General features: G+C 43.0%; 1 protein-coding gene across 1 annotated transcript in view; it reads left to right on the top strand.

Annotated features, from left to right (window-relative positions):
- ivd (isovaleryl-CoA dehydrogenase) overlaps positions 1-16,033 on the top strand; it is a 61,447-nt gene that overhangs the window by 37,515 nt on the left and 7,899 nt on the right. Inside the window, exons 8-9 of the mRNA XM_033027787.1 lie at positions 3,632-3,728; positions 5,170-5,263. Coding sequence (XP_032883678.1) covers positions 3,632-3,728; positions 5,170-5,263 — 191 coding nt within the window. The remainder of the gene's footprint in view (positions 1-3,631; positions 3,729-5,169; positions 5,264-16,033) is intronic.

Here is a 16,033-nt window from a genome sequence, read left to right on the forward strand (position 1 = left end):
ATGTTGGATATTTGTAAGAAACCATTGCTTTCTATTTCTTTTGCAAGGTTTTGATTTGGAATACATCTTCCGAGCCTGTCAAAATGCTAAATTCACGCTTGCATTTCAAGAGTGAATCGGGGCAGGGAGCTATGCTGTGAAGGCAAAGCTTGGCAAATTGGGAATGACCTGAGGAATTTGTGGCTGGTTGTGATGATCAGGGAATTCCCCACAAGGAGTGCTGAACAAGTAGGGATCTCCTTGTGGCATCCATCACTGGCCTGATAATCTACCCTCATCAGGTGGGGAGTGGGATAATCTACCAATCTCACAAATGGCAGTGTGTAATCTGGAATGCCTGTGTCTGATCGTATTGATTGGATATCACTTCAAAATTGGGCCAAATATTCTGGGAGCGCTGTTTGAGGATCTTGCCTTCAATTAGTAGTCAAGGTCATAAATGATAGGAGCATAATTAGGCCATTTGGCCCATCAAGTGTACTCCAGCATTCAATCATGGCTGATCTATCTCTCCCTCCTAACCCCAAGTATAGATTTATGGAGTTGATGGCTAGATGAGAGGACTAGACCTGCTCACCACCCATTTTTCCCAATCCTATATAATTGAGACCTTGGCAACTTGCTAAAATTATATTGATTTAAGGAATGAATCGTCTGTCAGTGTTTCTGTGGTAATAGATTCCTTATCTCTCCTGGGGACAAGGAATTTTCTTGCAATAGCAAGTTTACGGGGAGGTTTGGGAAGTATTAATCCGGAGTAGATTTTTATCACCATTGTTTTAATCAATTGCTGAGTTACTGATGAATTGGAAAAGATACAAGTGCTGTGCTGAATATTCAACCTTATAAAGGGAGCAGGTTTAGAAGGAGTATAATAGATTATTTTGGAGGAAGAATATGCTGGTATCAGGAGAAACCTGGTGAGAAGCATTCTTTATGGACACGCGTCTGGCAAGACACTGTACTGATCCTTGTGGGATTCCAGCACTATTGCTTCTACTGCCTTGTCTTTCCAATTCATGTAAAATAACAAAATAGACTGGTTCTAGCACCCTCGGTCTTGTGTTGCTCGTACTCCATTCTTGTCCGAAGTCACAATCACCAGTGTTGGAATTGGAACAACCTGGCCCTTAACTCCAAGAAGACCAAGGAGCTCATTGTAGACTTCAGGAAGTCCAGGGGCGGCACGCACACCCCCATCCACATTAACGGGACGGAGGTGGAACGTGTTTCTAGCTTCAGGTTCCTGGGAGTCAACATCTCCGATGACCTCTCTTGGACCCACAATACCTCAACTCTGATCAAGAAGGCTCACCAGCGTCTCTTCTGCCTGAGGAGACTGAAGAAGGTCCATCTGTCTCCTCAGATCCTGGTGAACTTCTACCGCTGCACCATCGAGAGCATCCTTACCAACTGCATCACAGTATGGTATGGCAACTGCTCTGTCTCCGACCAGAAGGCATTGCAGAGGGTGGTGAAAATTGCCCAACGCATCACCGGTTCCTCGCTCCCCTCCATTGAGTCTGTCCAAAGCAAGCGTTGTCTGCGGAGGGCGCTCAGCATCGCCAAGGACTGCTCTCACCCCAACCATGGACTGTTTACCCTCCTACCACCGGGAGGCGCTACAGGTCTCTCCGTTGCCGAACCAGCAGGTCCAGGAACAGCTTCTTCCCTGCGGCTGTCACTCTACTCAACAACGTACCTCGGTGACTGCCAATCACCCCCCCCCCCCCCCGGACACTTATTATTATTTATTCAAATCATTTGCTATGTCGCTCTTCCAGGGAGATGCTAAATGCATTTCGTTGTCTCTGTACTGTACACTGACAATGACAATTAAAATTGAATCTGAATCTGAATTGGATAGTGTAGTGATTCTCAACATTTAAAGTCCACCTGTTCACCCTTAATAAAATAAGTGCCCCTCCCTCTTCCATATAAACATCTGGTGACTCCAAGCTGCTCCATTTGATGACCTTGGAGCTATCAGCGGTTTACCATACATCGGTTGCAACAGGAGTATTGTTATTTTCACTTTGAACTTTCTAATTCCCTTTTATTTACAGCCCCTTTCACCTTTCCCTCGCTTCCAGAAGGCCAGGCACCCTGAGTTGGGTACTACTGGAATAGTCCATTCTAAACTCTCACAGCCAGTGTGACTTAGGCTGTTGTGCGATGAGGAGTACATAATGGATTTCATCCACATCTTTTAATAGATGGCAGATAGACCAAACATATCACAGCAGGAATGTTTGTTATCTCTCCCTGGCATTTTCTCCATTTGTTTTTATCCTGGTATATCTGAGAGACAATTATCTTTCCAAGTATCCAACATTTATAACATTCCAGCATTTGCAGTTCCTTGTGTGTCCATTTACAACAATGATGCCCGCTCATAAGATCCTCATGCACGTTGGTTTTTTTGTACTTATCTGATCAGGATACATTTTAATCTACTTCAGATGCTTGATAACATTTTGCTTGCATTTTGAATGTATTTCCCCCTCTCTCCGTCCCTCCCCTACCCTAGCTGTCGTACCATCTGTATCTAGCAATGTTACAAAATTTTGAGATTAAAAAAATCGTCTGCAATTTATCCCTCCCCCACCCTAGTTGTCGTTCTAGTTTCACTGCCGTCCTGTGGAGTCTCACTGTATAACTCGGTATCACGGTAGTTGCTGCCTTGCAGTTCCACAGACCCCGGTTTGATCCCGACCATGGGTACTGTCTGTGCGGAGTTTATACGTCCTCCCCGTGACCGCGTGGGATTTCTTCGATATCTTCAGTTTCTTTCCACACTTCAAAGACGTACGGGTTTGTAGGTTAATTGGCTTGGTATAAATGTAAATTGTCCTTCGTATGTGTAGGATAGTGTTATTGTGATGGGATTGCTGATCGGTGTGGACTCGGTGGGCCGAATTGCCTATTTCTGCCCTGTATCTCTAAACTAAAATAAACTAAAACTGTCCCCAACAATGGGCCATTGTGGGCTCTACCTTTCGTTGATCATAGGTGCTTTTTGTATATCTTTCATTCATTTGTTCTATGTACCTTCTAATCTCTCGTTTCCCTCTCCCGACTCTCAGTGTGAAAGAGGGTCTTGACCAGAAACGGCACCTGTTCCTTTTCTCCAGAGATGCTATCTGACCTGATGAGTTACTCCAGCTTTTTGTGTCTATCTTTGGCATCTGCAGCTCCTTCCTTCACATTCAGATAATTCAAGCTGGCTCAGTGTGACAAGTGAGGTGCAATAGGTTTGCTTTATTGTCTTGTCACTGCATTGCTCCTATTTCTTTATGAAGAAGAGGACAGAGTTAGATATTTAAGATGCATGGTAGACAAAAATGCTGGAGAAACTCTGTCTGAAGAAGGGACAGACCCCTATTCCTTTGCTCCATAGATGCTGCCTCACCCGCTGAGTTTCTCCAGCATTTTTGTCTACCTTCGATTTCTCCAGCATCTGCAGTTGTTTCGTAAATATTTAAGATGCATGATCAGCTGAGAGCCACTTGCTCACATGGGGTTGGAACAGGTTTGAGAACAAGACAGACTAGTGCAGTTAACAGCAAATCTGCTAGCAATGAAATTGATGCTGTTCTTGGTGCACTGAGTGTTTTGTTTATTTTTCAAGGACATGCCAGGATTCAGCACAGCTCAAAAACTTGATAAATTGGGAATGAGGGGCTCCAACACATGTGAGCTAATCTTTGAGGACTGCAAAGTGCCAGGTATTAAATTGTTTCCTTATTTGAACCTAATTGTATGATTCATCATCTATGCTGAAATAGTAGTGGAAGCAGCTTCAAGAACATTCATAGTGGCGCAGTGACAAATTTGCTGTCTTACAGCGCCAGAGACCCGGATTCAAAAGACAATAGGTGTAGGAGCAGGCCATTTGGCCCTTCGAGCCAGCACCACCATTCAATGTGATCATGGTTGATCATCTGCAATCAGTACTCCGTTCCTGCCTTCTCCCCACATACCCTGGCTCCGCTATCTTTAAGAGCTCTATTTAACTCTCTCTTGAACCGGCCTCCACTGCCTTCTGAGACAGAGAATTCCACAGACTCACAATTCTCTGTGTGAAAAGGTTTTTCCTCATCTCCGTTCCAAATGGCTTACCCCTTATTCTTAAACTGTGGTCCCTGGTTCTGGACTCCCCCAACATCGGGAACATGTTTCCTGACTCTAGAGTGTCCAAACCCTGAATAATCTTATGTTTCTGACCTCCTTCGATCCTGACCTCGGGTGCTGTCTGTATGGAGTTTGCAAATTCTCCCTGTGACTAAATAGATTTTCTCCGGGTGCTCTGGTTTTCACTCAAATGCCACAGACATGCAGGTTTGTAGGTTAATTGGCTTCTATGAATTATCCGTCGTCTGTACGATAGAACATAGTGTATGGGTGATCGCTGGTCGATGCATACTCAATGGCCTGAAGGGCCTGTTTCCACACTGTATCTCTAAACTAAACATTTTTGAAAAGGAATTGGATATGTGCTTGAAAATAAATTCGTCAGTACAGTGGCTCTGGGTGAGTGTGAATAATTAGATACTTAAGGAAAACTGGCAAAGACAAAATGGGCTGAATGTCCTCTATTGTATCATAAATAAAAGGGACGTTGTAAGATGCCTGTTTCATGAGTGCTCAGCCTGTTTTATGCTCAAGCTCGTGATGATGTGGCAAGCAATTGAACCTTAAAGAGAAGGGTAGCCTTTGCCCACCACCACCTCCCCAGACTAAAGCAGATATAATTGACCATGGGCCGAGCTGTCAGTTGAATCAATGGATGTATCTGAGTGATCCCATTCTATGCTTGCAAAGCATCTTATTAACACCCAGTTTCAATCCCAGCTTGTTTTGGCTCACGCATTAATGATTAAGTCCACTTTGCACAAAATATCTTCTGAGGATTTGGGCAGGTATCAGCGCAAATCAATTTGGCTGGGGTCCTGTGTACTGTTGAAGAATGATCGGGTTCATGGACCTGATCGTGAGTGTGCATTCAGAACTCCCAGGCAATGAAATTTCCGCAAGGCTTTCTCCGGGATGAATAGTGACAACGGTTTCTTTAGACATTTGTTCAGTATAGCTACAAACTGATCCTAGCTTGTATTTTAAAGGTATGGCATTGACAGCTGCCTGATGTCTAATATTTAATGGTTTCAGTCAACAACATACTGGGAGAACTGAACAAAGGTATCTATGTGCTGATGAGTGGTCTGGATTTGGAACGACTGGTATTGTCTGCTGGCCCTCTAGGGTAAGAAATTACTTCTGTATCTTTCCATATAACACATCTGCTTAACAATGATTGATGTTTTAATATGACATAAGGTATTTGAATACAAGTACCTTTGTTGTTTTATGTACCTTGTTTTGGATTGGAAATTTGTATATTGTTTCCCTACTTATTTTTCCTTATGCATAGGAGACCGTTCAGAGTATTGAGTTCATGCTGCCTCCTCAGGAATTTCTATCAGACCCAGTCCCCAACGCATTTTCCTGTAGCTGGTACTGTCTAAGAATCCTCTACATTTCTATTTACCACCCACATACACTAGGGACAACTTACTGTAGCTTGTTAACTAACCGTTAGCTTGTCTTTGGGATGTGGAAGGAAACCGTTGTACCCAGGAAAACACATGCAGACACGGATAAATGTAAATTTCTTAGTTTCATACACAGTGCCAAAGGTCAGAGTCAAATTTGGGTTACTGAATTGGTGAGGCCATGGACGATACCATCTGAGCCACTGTTCTGCTTTGAGACTTTGAGAACACTAAGGTGGGGTTGTTATACAGTACTCTTTATTCAGTTACCCCAATAACGAACCAAACTACATTGACCACTGTGCTAAAAATAGGCAGTACTATATTTTGCCCCAATCTTTCTTGCTAATCTCTTAAAAGTATGGATTAGAAACATAGAAAATAGTGCAGGAATAGACCATTCGACCCTTCGAGCTAGCACCACCATTCAATATGGTCATGGCTGATCATCCAAAATCCGTACCCCATTCCTGCTTTTTCCCCATATCCCTTGATTCCGTTAATCCTAAGAGTTGAATCTCACACTCTCTTGAAAACATCCAGTGAATTGGCCTCCACTGCCTTTTATGGCAGAGAATTCCACAGATTCACAACTCTCTGGATGAAAAAGTTTTTCCTCATCTCAGTCCTAAATGACCTACCCCTTATTCTTAAACTGTGACCCCTGGTTCTGGACTTCCCCCAACATCGGGAACATTTTTCCAGCATCTAGCCTGTCAATCCCTTAAGAATTTTATGTTTCTATAAGATTTCCTCTTATCCTTCTAAATTTCATTCTGGTTGGAGTAAAAATCCAAAGCTGTCTGCAGCCCTCTGGTGTGCATTCAATGTATGTTTGACTATAACAGTGGAAGCTGGTCAAAGTGTGAATGTAAAAACATACTGTGCCCTCCATAATGTTTGGGATAAAGACACATCATTTATTTATTTGCCTCTGTAAGATTTATAGTAGAAAAAAATCACGTGGTTAAAGTGTACATTGTCAGATTTTATTAAAGGCCATTTTTGTACATTTTGGTTTCACCATGTAGAAGTTACAACTGTGTTTATACATAGTCCCTCAATTTCAGGGCACCATAATGTTTGGGACACAAGGCTTCACAGGCGTTTGTAATTGCTCAGGTGTGTTTGCCTCATTATTGCAGGTATAAGAGAGCTCTCAGCACCTAGTCTTTCCTCCAGTCTTTCCATCACATTTGGAAACTTTTATTGCTGTTTATCAACATGCGGACCAAAGTTGTGCCAATGAAAGTCAAAGAAGCCATTATGAGACTGAGAAAGAAGAATAAAACTGTTAGAGACATAAGCCAATCCTTAGTCTTACGAAAATCAACTGTATGGAATATCATTAAAAAGAAAGAGAGCACCGGTGAGCTTACTAATCACAAAGGGACTGGCAGGTCAAGGAAGACCTCCACAGCTGATGACAGAAGAATTCTCTCTATAATAAAGAAAAATTCCATTCACCTCTCTGACAGATCAGAAACACTCTTCAGGAATCAGGTCTGGAATTGTCAATGACCACTGTCCGCAGAAGATTTCATGAACAGAAATACTGAGGCTACACTGCAAGATGCAAACCACTGGTTAGCTGCAAATATAGGATGGCCAGGTTACAGTTTGCCAAGAAGTACTTAAAAGAGCAACCACAGTTCTGGAAAAAGGTGTTGTGGACAGTTGAGTCGAAGATTAACATATCAGAGTAATGGCAGAACAAAGTATGGAGGAGAGAAGGAACTGCCCAAGATCGAAAGCATACCACCTCATCTGTGAAACACGGTGGTGGGGGTGTTATGGCCTGAGCATGTGTGGCTGCTGAAGGTACTGACTCACTTATCTTCATTGATGATACAACTGCTGATGGTAGTAGCATAATGAATTCTGAAGTGTATAGACACATCCTATCTGCTCAAGTTCAAACAAATGCCTCAAAACTCATTGGCCGGCAGTTCATTCTACAGCAAGACAATGATCCCAAACATACTTCTAAAGCAACAAAGGAGTTTTTCAAAGCTAAAAAGTGTGAGCTTGCCTTTTATATGCTGAAGGGAAAACTGAAGGGGACTAGCCCCCAAAACAAGCATAAGCTAAAGATGGCTGCAATACAGGCCTGGCAGAACATCACCAGGGAAGACACCCAGCAACTGGTGATGTCCATGAATCGCAGGCTTCAAATAGTCATTGCATGCAAAGGATATGTAACAAAATACTAAACATGACTACTTTCATTTACATTACTTTGCTGTGTCCCAAACATTATGGTGCCCTGAAATGGAGGGACTATGTGAAACCGAAAAGTATAAAAATGGCCTTTATTAAAATCTGACAATGTATACTTTAACCACATTTGATTTTTTTCCATTACAAATCTCAAATTGCGGATAGACAAATAAATAAATGATGGGTCTTTGTCCCAAACATTATGGAAGGCACTATACGAGCTGAACATTTGCTTATCTGTGCCTGTGGGTCCATTATCTCTGAAATAGGAAAAGAATAGTGTGAGATTTAGGCTGAAACTCAAGTACAATATTGAGGTTCAATGCAAAATTACAGTGTTTGAGACATGTGGACAGATATGTGAATAGGAATGGTTTAGATGCATATGGTCCAAACACCGACAAATGGGACTAGCTCAGGTAAGCAACTTGGTTAGGGTGGATCGGTTGGGGTGAAGAATCAGTTTCTATGCTGTTTAGCTCCATGATTGTCAGAGTTGCCAAACTCCAGATAATATATTAAACCAAAACCGCAGCCGCTCTTAAGGCAGGCACAAAACTTCCCTTGGCACAATCCCTAAAAAGGAACATGGGATTTCTTACTCCCCTGCACAATATATCTTGGCCAGCAATTCAAAGGTGATTGTCCTTCAAGAGTACTTATTGCTGTAAAGTGATTTAGACATTGCGGGACTGCTGGCAGAGATATTGGTATTATGAGTAGCCACGGGTGAAGTGCAGTAGAATGGTGGTTGGCTAATGTGGTGCTGCAAGGAAAAGCCCGGCAACTACAGACTGGTGAGCCTAACATCAGTGTTTAAGAAGGAACTGTAGATGCTGGAAAATTGAAGGTAGACAAAAATGTTGGAGAAACTCAGCGGGTACAGCAGCATCTATGGAACGAAGGGAATAGGCAACGTTTCGGGCCGAAACCCTTCTTCAGACATCATCATCAGCCTAACATCAGTGGTGGGTAAGTTAACAACATGGAATTTTGGGGGGGGATTAGAGGTAGGGTCAACATGCATTTAGAAATGCAAGGATTGATGAGAGATAGTCAGCATGGCTTTATGCATGAGAAATATTGCCTCACAAATTGAATGGGGTTTTTTTGAAGAGATGTCCCAAGAAGACTGAGGGCAGTGTAGTAGACATTATCTATATGGTCCTATCTAGGACTTTGACAATGTACAGCATGGTAAGCTAGAAGGTTAGATCACATGGATACAAAATTGGCTTGAAGATCAGAAGCCCAGGGCAGTGGTAGTAGAGGGTTGTTCTTCAGACTGTCGGCCTGGAACGAATGATGTGCCACAAAGATCAGTGGTGGGTCCACTGTTATTTGTTACTTTAATTAACGATACGAATCTGAATCTGAGCAGCACAATTAGTAATTTTGCAGATGGCACTAATATTGGCGGTATAGTAATCAGTAATGAAGGCTATCTCAGGTTACAATGGGATCTTGATCAATTGGGCCTAGGGGTTCATAATTGTGGTTTAATTCAATTAAGTGGTAGTTCCACAACAGACACACTTTGGGGTGCAGGTACTTGGTTCCATGAAAGTGCACCACTGGTAGAGGGAGAAGGTGTTTGGCACACTTGGCTTCATCAGTCTGGTATTAAGCACAGAAATTGAGACATCATGTTACAGCTGTACAAGATGCTGGGTAAGGCCGTATACAGTTCTGGACACACTGCTATAGAAAGGATGCCATTGAGCTAGAAAAGCTACAAAAAAGATTTACAAGGACATTGCCAGATCTGGAAAATTTGAATAACAGAGAGACTGGCTAGGCTGGATCTTTGTTTCCCCCATTTCATGGGAGGCTGAGGGGTGATCTTGCAGAGGTATATGAAGTCATGAGGGGTGTAGATAAGCTGAATAACCACTGTCTTCCCCTCAGTAGGGGGTCTAGAGACCTACAGGACAGAGGTTTATGGTGAAGAAAGGAACTGCAGATGCTGGTTTACACCAAAGATAGACACAAAATGCTGGAGTAACAGCAGGACAGGCAGCCTCTCTGGAGAGAAGGAATGGGTGATGTTTTGGGTTGAGACCCTTCAAGCGGGGAAAGATGTAAAAAGGATCCAAGGGCAACTTTTTTTTGTCACGCAGAGGATGAACATATATGGAAGAAGCCGTCTAAGGAAATGGTAAAGGCAGGTACAATTATGACATTTAGAAGATCCTTGGACTGGTACGTGGAAAGAAAAGATTTGAAGGGATATGGGGCAGGTGCAGGCAAGTGGAACTAGCTTGTACAGGCAACTTTGTCGGTGCGGACGTGTGGACATGTTTGGAAAAAAGATCTGTATCTGAGCTAAATAACTATATGAGAAAGGCTAAAGTGCCCTTCAGTAAGTGTTGCTTTTTTAACACAATAAAAACAGAAAATGTAGGAAACACTCCATATGTCGGCATATGTGGATTAGAAATAGTTAATTGCTCGGGTGGAAGGTCACTGACAGAGCTGGGAAGGAGAGAAAACAAGTTCTAATCTGTAGAGAAGGTGGGGAAAGGAATGCATCGAATAAAAGGTATAGGTACAGCCAGGCTACCCTAGTGATAAGATGTTGATAAAGTTATCTCGCCGATAGATTCATGAGGGCTGCATAAGAGAACACAAACAAAGAAACATGTAAAAGCTGTGCAGTACAGAACTGTAGGACAAGCCCAGCGGGTCAGGCTATACTAGTGGGGAGAGAAAACCAGAATACGTATTGCAGAAGGATGGCCTACTGCTGAACAGACCAGTTTTGATGCACAGAGGAAGTGAGTTATCTGAAATAGTTAAATTCCATGTTGTGGCTGGAAGGCTGTAACTTGCCCAGATAGAAGATGAGATACTGTTCCCCCAAGTGCATACGCAGGAAGTGATAGTTAGGTCATCTGATGTAGGCAGAGATTAGATCCCAGCAAATTGAGTCAATATTACAGATGGATGATCTATAATGTAGATGGAGACTCCAGTAATGTACTGCTACAGGAGATACCATCTTTCAAGTAAAACATTAAACCAAAGTCCTGCCGACTCAGTTTCCTCCATACCATCTCAACAAGTATCGGGGAGCACGTGCTGTTCTGCTACCTATACAACAATGAATATCCTCACCAACAATGGGATAGTACCTTTACTTTCTGGCACTCTTTAGGTAGGAAGCTATTAACTATCGATGACTTGGGAGAAGGTGATTTCAGATGCAGGTCTGGCTTCCATGATGTGCAGTCGTGCATGTTATTCATCTACGGTTGGTCAATACCAAAGCATTAGAGTATGAAATGCAGGGTGAGTGGGCAAGTACATGCAAATGGATTCTTTCAAAATTCAAAATTAGCCACTTTGGTTTGGTAGAGTAGGAAGGAAGAATTGTTATTTTACAGAAGAGAATGTGGGCAGTACAATGAGCCAACCAGTGTAGTTGCTACCTCCAATATTCAATCCTGATCTCTGGTGCTGTCTGCGTGCAGAATACACGTTTTCCCCAGAACTGCAATGGTTTCCTTTGGAGACTCCGGTTTCCTCCCACATCTTGCGGACATGCAGATTGGGAGGTTAATTTGTGTGCTGAAGGGCCTGTATCCATGCTGCATGACTCTAAACACTATGAAAACAGGTAATAAAATGGAACTGCAGATGCTGATTTATACCACAGATGGACTCACAATTCTGGAGTCGGGCAGCAACTCCAGAGAAAATGGATAGGTGAAGTTTCAAGTCGGGACCCTTCTTCAGACTTATAGATCCCCTGGTACTAGCGGGGATAAAACTAGAAGCAAAGAAAAAAACAGGATAAATCAGGGCTGGCAACAGATGACCTTGGGCAAGTAGGTTCCCTGATAGGCTGACTGTTGGCTAGAGACAGGTATGAGCCCAAACGGGATACTTAGTTGTGAACTGCGGAACTAGTTAACTGACTTTTAGTGGAGGAAGAGGGGCGATGGAGGTGTTTGTAGAAATGGAGAATTCAAGATTCATACCGTTGGGTTGTAAGCTGCCCAAACCATATATGAGATGCTGTTCCTCACTCCTAGATTGCGTGCGGCTTCACTCTAGAAACAAAGAAGGCAGTGGACAGAAAGGTTAGTATGGGAATTGTAAGGAGGGTTAAAGTGGTTAGCAGTCGGGTAATCCGGTAGGCCTTGGCAGACCGAGCACAAGTGTTCAGCAAAACAGTCAATGAGTCTTCGCTTGGTCTCGCTGATGTACAGGGGCTCACATCGGGAACACCGGATGCAGTAGATGAGGTTGGAGTTGGTGCATGTGAACCTCTCACTTGGAAGGACTGCTGGGAGCCCTGGATGGAGGTGAGGGAGTAGGGATAAGGGCAGGTGTTACATTTTCTGCAATTGAAGGGGAAGATACCTGGAGAGGGAGCGGATGAGACGAATGAACCAAGGAGTTGTGGAGGGAGCCGTCTCTGCGGGAAGGAGGAAAGGGAGGGAGGGGGGAAGGTGAGAATAATGATTTATGGTGGGATAACGTGGGAGATTATGTAAATGTCGGAGGATGTATTGGATGCAGAGACTGGGGTGAAAGGTGATAACCAGGGGAACTCTGTCCTTGTTGCGTCTGGGGGAGTGGGAACGATAACAGAACTATGAGACACAAACGTGATGCGTGTGAGGGACCCATCTATGATAGAAGGGCGAAAGCCAAGTTTAGTTTGGAGATACAGCACGGAAACGGGCCCTTCTTTGCACCGAGTCTGCGCTGACCAGCAATCCCCGCACACTTACAGTGTCGTACACACTAGGGACAATTTACATTTATACCAAGCCAATTAACCTACAAACCTGTACGTCTTTGAAGTATGGGAACACCTGGGGAAAACTCATGCAGGTCTCGGGGTGAACATACAAACACCGTGCAGACAACACCCTTAGTCAGGATTGAACCTGGTGGAGGCAGGTTCTCTGGATGCTTTCAAGAGAGAGCTAGATAGGGCTCTTAAAAATAGCGGAGTCAGGGGATATGGGGAGAAGGCAGGAACGGGGTACTGATTGGGGATGATCAGCCATGATCACATTGAATGGCAGTGCTGGCTCGAAGGGCCGAATGGTCTACTCCTGCACCAATTGTCTATTGTCTATTGAACCCAGGTCTCTGGCGCAGTAAGGCAGCACATTATCGCTGCACCACCGTGCCGTCCTCACCAAAGAATGTGGAGACCTCGAACATCCTTGCATGGAAATCATCATCTTGGGAGCATATGCGGCAGAGATGGAGGAATTAAGAGCAGGGGATAGCATCTTTGCAACAAGCAGGGTGGGAAGAAGGGTAATCCAGATAACTGACCATCTGTAGATTTTAGTCGATAGTCTGTCTTCTGTGACGAAGGGGAGAGATAATCGAGGTGAATTTGAGGGCCTGGAACAAGGATTGTTGAAGTAACCAACAAAAGGGCAGGCACAGTTGGGACCCATGTCAGTGCCCCTGGGTACACCTTTAACTTGGAGAAAGTGAGAGGAGTTGAAAGAGAAATTGTTGATGGTGAGGGCAAGTTCCACTAGCCGATGACCAAATTAGTAGATGGGAAATTGGTTGGATCTTTGGTTAAGGACAAATTGGAGGGCCTTGAGACCATCCTGGTGGGAATATAGGTAGTGCTGCTATAACATGTTTCCATAATGCTAATCAGATATGGCAGCCAATGACATAGGAACACCGTATGCAGATCGAATTGGTTACAACACGAATTCGATTGGGAACTAGCGAACCATATTAAAGTGACAGACAGGGTAAAATAAGCTATCGTGGGTAAAGGATCAGTCGGGGGGAATAACTGTTTCCATGTAACCTCCCTGACGTAATTGATACCATTGTCTCTTAAGAACACAGCTTGCTAATTTCATCGCAAATGCCGTAGAAAGTGACAACAATAGCTTCTAATGACACTTTATACAATAATACTCTAGTAAACAACGTAACATACAACCATTATTTTTAGCTTACAGTAACAAAAATAAACTCGTAGGTATTAAAAGATTTTAATTTTTTTAATCTTGCCGGAGAAATAATTTTGTTATTGTGAGTCTGTTACAGTTGGCCCCCTAACTCCCATGGCCACAATTGTTTTTCTAATATGATTTTCTATAACATTAAGTTTCTTAGGATCACAACTGTGGAGGTTTTGTAATCAGAGGGTGTGGATGTATTTGTAACATGAGTCACTAAGTTACAGGAAAAGCAACTAAATAAGTAAACAATAATGTTAGCCTTTATTATAAAGAGATTAATGTGCAAGAATTAAAAAATCTTGCCACAATTATGTAGGGCATTGGCAAAAACATACTTCATGTACTTTTCATGGCACAGTACTCTTAACCTATCTAAAGATGTATTCCTAGAGGGAATGAAACAACATGTCTGGGGTGGAGTCGGGTAGATGGGGAGAGACTGGATTAAGGGGTGGTTTCATTCAAAGTATAACATTCTTTAGGGACTTGTGTTTGAAGGAAAGGCAGATGCTGGTTTAAATCAAACTCCTGGAGTAACTCAGCTGGACAGACAGCATCTCTGGAGAGAAGAATTGGGCGACGCTTCGAGTCGACTGGATGCTTTCAAGAGAGAGCTAGATAAAGCTCTTAAAGATGGCGGAGTCAGGGGATATGGCGAGAAGGCAGGAACGGAGAGTACTGATTGTGGATGATCAGCCATGATCATATTGAATGGTGGTGCTGGCTCGAAGGACCGAATGGCCTACTCCTGCACCTATTGTCTATTATCTATCGACCCGAAACCCAACCCATTCCTTCTCTCCAGAGATTTTGCCTGTCCCGCTAAGTTACTATTTTTTGTCTATAGGGACTTGATTGGCTTGAACCTGAGAGGATGTTAGCATTGACTGGACATCTGCTATTAGAATTCTAGAGCAAATCTCAGTGAAAGGATCAGTCTTTTAGAATTGAGGATGCTTTACTTCACTCACATGAATGTGAATCTGATTTTCAGAGTTGTGGGCTCTTAGTAATTTACTGAGTAATTTCAATCGAGAGAACAATAGTTTTTTGAAGCTAGCAGAATCAAAGAATATCGAGGCAACTTGGGAAGTGCAGCAGGCTGAAGAGCCTAGTGTGTCCTTTTATGCTACGATTCCCTGGTGGTTCTGATAGTCCTCTGGTCATTTTGACCTGAAGAGTCCATTTTTAATACTCATGTCTGTGCAGAATCAGTAGACGTGGATAGGAAAGGTTCAGAGGGTTATGAGTCTAATGCGGCCAAATGGGACTAGCATTGGACACCTTGACCTGAGGGACTTTTTCTGTGCTGTGTTGCCCCGTTATTCCATCACAGTCGCAAGTTGAACGCTTATTCGGGTGCACTGAGGCTCCCAAGTGGATGTTGTTAGTGATTTGCTACAGCCCCATTCTATTACCACTTAATTTTGATTAACTACATTTCAAAAGTGAATCATATAAAACTTTTCCCTGTTCATCAGCACTTTTGAAAGACTAAAATAATTCGACCTGCATTCTTACAGGATCTTGTATGACCTCTAGGTGTTGCAGAATGTTTTACAGTCTGCGATACTACTTTAATAGACAATAGGTGCAGGAGTAGGCCATACGACCCTTTTAGCCAGCACTGCCATTCAATGTGATCATGGCTGATCATCCCCAATCAGTACCCCGTTCCCGCTTTATCTAGCTTTCTCTTGGATGTATACAGAGAACCGACCTCCACCGTCCTCCGAGGCAGAGAATTCCACAGACTCACAACTCTGTGTGAAAAATGTAATTTAGAAAACAATGATAGTGTGTTTTTTTTTAATGACTCTCCAACAATGAATGACCAGGCAGTATTCGATATTTTGGTTTGGCCAGAGATAAATATTGGTCAGGGCATCAGATCTTCTCAACTGTCCCTCAAATAATTCCATAGAATCTTACACAGCCATCTCGAGGATGGGGGAGTCCTTAGTTCACTGCACAGTATAAAAGGTTGCACCTTGGTATTGCATTTAGTTATGCTTGGATGATGTGTCTCTGGAATGGGACTTGAACTCAGAACCTTTGGAGGTGAAGATTGCCGATGGATACAAGAAGTTTTGTAACAGAATTGTTTGGCTTGGAATGCATTTCAACCTCCTCTTTAATGAAGAAAGTGTGAAAAGCCTAGAACAAAGGCATCAATTGCCTTGAAGAGGAAAAGGATATTGAAGAAGTTGGTTTCATAAAGTTAGAATTTGAGAGAGAGAGGGAGAGAGAAAACAAAAATCAAAATCATGATATTGAGATTTAGTTTAATTTAGAAAT

The sequence above is a fragment of the Amblyraja radiata genome, chromosome 9, assembly GCF_010909765.2.
Source record: "Amblyraja radiata isolate CabotCenter1 chromosome 9, sAmbRad1.1.pri, whole genome shotgun sequence".
NCBI lineage: Eukaryota > Metazoa > Chordata > Chondrichthyes > Rajiformes > Rajidae > Amblyraja > Amblyraja radiata.